General features: G+C 54.5%; 1 protein-coding gene across 1 annotated transcript in view; it reads left to right on the forward strand.

The window, feature by feature from the left end:
* ATP6V0A1 (ATPase H+ transporting V0 subunit a1) overlaps nucleotides 1-3959 on the forward strand; it is a 51873-nt gene extending 47914 nt beyond the window's left edge. Inside the window, exon 22 of the mRNA XM_019666998.1 lies at nucleotides 2127-3959. Coding sequence (XP_019522543.1) covers nucleotides 2127-2501 — 375 coding nt within the window. The 3' untranslated portion in view covers nucleotides 2502-3959. The remainder of the gene's footprint in view (nucleotides 1-2126) is intronic.
* The last annotated feature ends 1397 nt before the right edge of the window (nucleotides 3960-5356 follow it).

A 5356-nucleotide genomic window follows, 5' to 3' on the forward strand; every position in this document is an offset into this window, starting at 1 on the left:
CCCCGCCAGGAAAGCGAAGAGCCCCGGAACTCTGTCCCCCTTCACTCACTCAAGGAAACAAGGTTTCCTATTACATAGCAGGAGTGATCTCTCTGTGGACTCCCAGTTATCCTCTGGGTCACTGGGTGGCCTTTACCAGGTGCTAGATCTGGAAGGGGTAACAGAGAAACCCATCTGATTGCCTGGGGCTGTCCTCACAAAACTGTGGAATTCTGAGGCGCCTTTTAGTGGCTTAGAGCACGGCAGGCCCTGGAGGCTCCCAGAGCAGAGCCCCTATTGAAGGAAGAACTTGCAGTGTGGCCGGTGGGGGCCCCGTTGTGTCCCCGCACAGAGAATTTCATGTTTGTACTTTCTCAGGAAGCACACATTTCCCTGGTTGGGAGGGAGAAGAGGGCGGCGAGACCCACAGGGAAATTGCTTTCCAGCTCTGTGCCAGGAGGTTGGGTGAGCATGGCCAAGCAGGAAGGTGAGGTCAGGCTGACCCCACAGATATCCAAGATGCCCCTGGTGGTGCATCTAACCTTGAGCAGCAGCTGGTGGGAGAGGTGGTATCAAGTGGCATGACAGAGGGGCCACCCATCAGCTCAACACAGTAGAATGCATGTGCCCCATCCCAGGCACGCATCCCTGCTGGGCCCCGTGGGTAGACGAGACACGCAGAGGGATACCAAGAGAAGGGGGTGGCCCCACGGGCATCTGAAAACTTCTGAAGCTTCTCCTCCATTTGCCCAATTTGGAATTAGAATTGTTTGTGTGATTAGCCAGCCAGGAGGTCAGAGTTCCAGATAATCTCATAGACCCAAAGGTGACTTGCCCACTATCTGGCTACATGTTGTTGAATGAAAATGGGACATATCAGTCTATTTTCAGTTGTTCATCAATCCCTCGCCATATGCAAACACAGCCTACCCAACATGAAAAATTCAGACCTAACAGCAGTGGGTGACAAGCAGGAACCTAGCCCCATCCCCACCACCTTCCCCCAGCGGGGGCCTCAGTAGCTGGAACTGGTAGAGGACTTCTTAGGGGTGTTGGGATGTAGGGGCGAATCTGGGTCCTGGTTTACACTTGCTCTTACCAGGAATCCTGTGACTGACTGGTTTGAAGCGCCTCTTCCTGAATCCTGTTTTTCCTGGGGAGTTTGGCCCAGGCACTAATGGGAATTCTCGGGAGGCTTTGGGACCTTGGTCCAGTCCCTGGAATGTGAGGCTGCAGAGGAGAAGGCTGTCCAGACACCCATAGAAAATTCTGGTCACCTCTTCTCCCCAGGACTGGAGCTGACAGCTCTGTAGTCAGTGTCCTCGGCCAGCATCCCAGGACCTCTCAGTGCCACCCGCAGACAATCCTGAGGCCTCTGCTGGGCCCCAGCCACTCCCCACCTACTGCTTTTCACTAATTCCTGCCCTCTTGGCTTGGAAGGGAGGAGGAAGCCCTGCAGGAAGCCATAGCCTGCAGCCCACCCCAGCCCCCAGCCCTGCCTGTTCTTGCAGGGGTTCTGGCGTCCCCAGAGTCACGCCGCCCTGAGTGGAAACTATTCCTCAGGGCAGCTCTCCTTGGCTTTTCTATCCTCTGAATTATGCATTTTTCTGCCCTTATTTGGTGGTGATTCGGTTGCTGGGCAGCCATCCAGGGCGAGTTTGCAGAGGAAAGCACAGCCAAGCAGCCTGGCTCTGCTCACAGGAGCGCACTCCTCTTCCTGCCCCTCAAGTTTAAGAGGACCCCAGGGGACCAGAGGGATGGACCCTGAGCTGCCTGGGAAGAGAGTTAAAGCTCTGTTTTTCCTTTCAGTCCCCAAGAGAAGAATTCTTTCTCAGATGTTTTGGTAGTTGGAGCATATTTTTGCTATGGCGTTAAGGAGACTTCCCTTCCTGACTCCTCCACTTTCCTGGGAATTTCCTCCCCTCAATCAGAAGCCTCCAGCATTCACTTGCAACCCTTTCTACTCGTTTCTCCCCCCCAAGAAAACAGTGGCGTTCACCTGAGGGTTCCTCACCTGAGCTCACAGCTGCTCAGGGGCTTCCCTGGGAGGTCTGCCCTGAGCCCCTGCCAGGAGCCAGTGTTTGGGGGCTGCTGTTAGGGACTCAAGCCAGCGGAACATTTGCACATGGCTCTGCTGTGCAGGATAGAGCAGGAACCGAGGCCACACCAGTGCACTGGAGGACGGCGCTCTTGCTGAGGGCAGGCCGTGGGCTTCTGAGGCGGAGCTGTGTGCACCGTGGGAAGTCGCCACAGTCTGGGACTGTGGCTTGGCGGGCTGGCAGACGGGCCGCGGGAGGAAGAGCTGCTTTTCCTGGAAAGTGCGGCTTCGGGGAGCGTGGGGTCGGGCATCTTTCTGGCCCAACTATGAAATCCCAAAGGTTTCAGAAGGTTTCTGTGGGATGATGACTTCCCTCTTCCCTTTCCTCAGGGTCGAGTTCCAGAATAAATTCTACAGCGGGACCGGGTTCAAGTTCCTGCCCTTCTCCTTCGAGCACATTCGGGAAGGAAGGTTTGAAGAGTGAGCCCCTCGGGGCTCTGTGACCGCCGCCCTCCCCCACTCCCTCCGTGGGGGTTGGATGTGCTCCTCTTGCCTGCTGGTTGCGATCCCTGGATGTTGGAGCATTTGTGTCATCCCTGCCTCCCTCCCCCAGCCGCCTGTGAGACATTTAGATAGATGCGGCCCTCCCTTGGGTCCCCTGCCACCTCAGCTTTGTGTGTTGTGTTGTAGTGTAGTGGTTTTTCTAGAGAAAAGCTGGGCTCTGGCTGTCACTCGCACCACTGGGCACCAGCCAAGCACAGCCCCTCTCTGTCCCCTGGTGGGGACTGTGTGCATTTACATGTATGTGAGCCCACAGCCCATGGAAGAAGAACCTTTGCCACCCACACCCAGACTCTAAACCCCACCCCCTCCTGCCATTCTAGTTACTGGTTGGCGTGGGGGTGCTCTTGAACACCGCACCCTTGGGTTAGCAGGGGTGGGTCCAAGAAGATGGTATTTCAGTCCTCTGCCACCGGCCTTGTCTTCAGAGCACTTATCAGGAATTCAGCTGGGCCCCACTGTGTCATCATGCATAGATTATCCTTGTCATCCCCAAGGGTCCATAGGTACCCAGTCCCACCTTCCTAACCCCCTACACTCACACTCTTTCCTCCTCCCTCCCAGAACCCCTTTCTCTCCTCCCTTATTTGCACCCTGTATGATATGGCACAGCTGGGAGTGACCCAAAACACGGGTCCTGGCTGGCTGCTTCTCAGGCCATGCGTGGGCCCTGCCACAGGCACGCCCTCTGGGCAAAGGGTTTAAATTGATGCTTTTTCCTGGTGTAGACCCTGAGACCCTTCCCCACCCCCAATCATGAGTCTTGAGTGCAGGGCTGTAGTCATCAAGGGTGGTTCTCTGGCAGGCCTGCCTTGCTCTGCCCATCAGTGCCCCTCCCCACTTCCACACTGAGCCCAAGTCGGGGGCGTGGGGCCCTGGGCAGGGAAGGTCAGCATCATTTATAGTTTGCTGATGGAGGCAACTGGCAGGGCTGGTGGTGAACACCCCCAAGGGGCCAGCTCCCCTGCCACCCTCACACTAGCTGTGGGTCTTAGGGCCTTTTAATCATGCGTTGGCACAGCAGCCCTGACTGCTTCAGCTAAATGGATCCTGTCACCTCCAATGCTGGAGATAATCCCCTGAATTGGCCAGGCCCCAGCCCTCTCCCACCCTGGCTTTTCTAAGTGAGCTCCTTAGGAGCTGCTCACTCCACTCCCAGGCTGGGCTGGCCCTGGGCATGGGCCACCCGTCTCAGTTCCCCAGCTTCACCCTGTGCTGGCCAGCGTGACCTGACCCAGACCTTGTGCGGAGATCCCTCCCTTCTGATGAGCTTTGCTCTGTTTACAGCAGGGCTTAAAGCTGGGTTCTATGTCAGGACCCCTGCCCAAGGCCCTTCTGTTCAGACATTCCTGTGCTGAATAAAGTGTGTTTGACTCTGCGAGAGGCTGCCTGTCTGTGCCCACAGCCCCTGTGTTGCACACCCACTCCCTCCTCCCTGCAGCATTTCTGCTTCTCTCTCTGATCAAAGGCCACAGCTGCAATGGCCCTCGCCAGGCAGTTAGTCCGTGAAATTCTCATCTTATCTCAAGTTTCCCAGGCGCCTTCCCACTCCCATGAGCCAGGGCAGTTTTGCAGACACTGTCCATGGTGGGGAGGGCACTTGGGGACCCATCTTTGTCTCCCCTTCCTGCACTACGTACCCAAATGGAGGCAAGGAGTGGGAGCCTAGGCATCTGCCCACCCTCTCCCTCATAGCCAAGCATGCTCTCCAGGGCTCAGCAGCCTGGCTATTTAGAGCTCTGATGCCCTTGGCCTTGGTGTAAGGGGAGGCTCAGCATGGGGTTCCTCGGGGCAGCTGGAGAATGTGAGGTGCTGAGCTGGGCAGGCAGCTGAAGAGCTGGCAGGCAGGCAGGGTGGGCAGGGAGGGTGCCTTCTCCCTCCTAGCTGCCATGTAAGGCATCCACTTTCTTTCCCACTGTGCTCCACTCTGTTCCTCCCTCCTGGGGCCTCCAGGGCAGGGGCTGTGCAGGAATGTGAGCTGCAGGCTGACAACTGCTGCTTCAGGAGGGGCAGGAAAACCCTATTCACTTCATGCTCCTTATCCCCCCAGCCGCAAACCCTCTCCTCCCTGACAGGCCAGCTGCCCTGGAGTAAACCCTGGGTGCAGTACCCCCACCAGACTCCTCAGAGATGTCCAGAGTAGAAATTCGGGTAAAAGAGCTCTTTTAGCCTCTGCTCTGTTACCGACTCAAAAAGGGAGCCTTAATAGAAATAGATATTTGTAATCAGTGGAATAGAATTGAACTGAAAGTCCAGAAATAAACCCTAACGTTTATGGTTAATTGATTTTCCACAAAGGGGCCAAGACAGTTCACTGGGGGAGAATAGTCTTTGCAACAAATAGTGTTAGTACAACTGGGTATCCACATGCAAAAGAACAAACTTGAACCACAACCCCATACTATATACAAAAATTAATTTAAAATGGATCATGGACCTAAATTTAAGAGTGTAAGAGTTAAAACTAAAACTCGTAGAGGAGATCATGAGAGTACATTGTGACCTTGAGTTAGGCAATGATTTTTAGATATGATACCAAAAGCACAAGTGATTAAAAGAAAGATAAGTTTGGCTTGCAAAATTTTAAAAAATTGTGCTTCAAAGGACAGACTCAAAACCGCTCACACTGGGAGAAAATATTTGCAAATCAGATACGGTTGACCCTTGAACAACATGGGTTTGAATTATGCGGGTCCACTTATACATGGATTTTTTACAATAAATACACAGTCAGCCCTCCATATCCCCAAGTTGAATGGCCAATAAGCCCATGAAAAG

Source organism: Hipposideros armiger, unplaced genomic scaffold, assembly GCF_001890085.2.
Source record: "Hipposideros armiger isolate ML-2016 unplaced genomic scaffold, ASM189008v1 scaffold_482, whole genome shotgun sequence".
Lineage (NCBI taxonomy): Eukaryota > Metazoa > Chordata > Mammalia > Chiroptera > Hipposideridae > Hipposideros > Hipposideros armiger.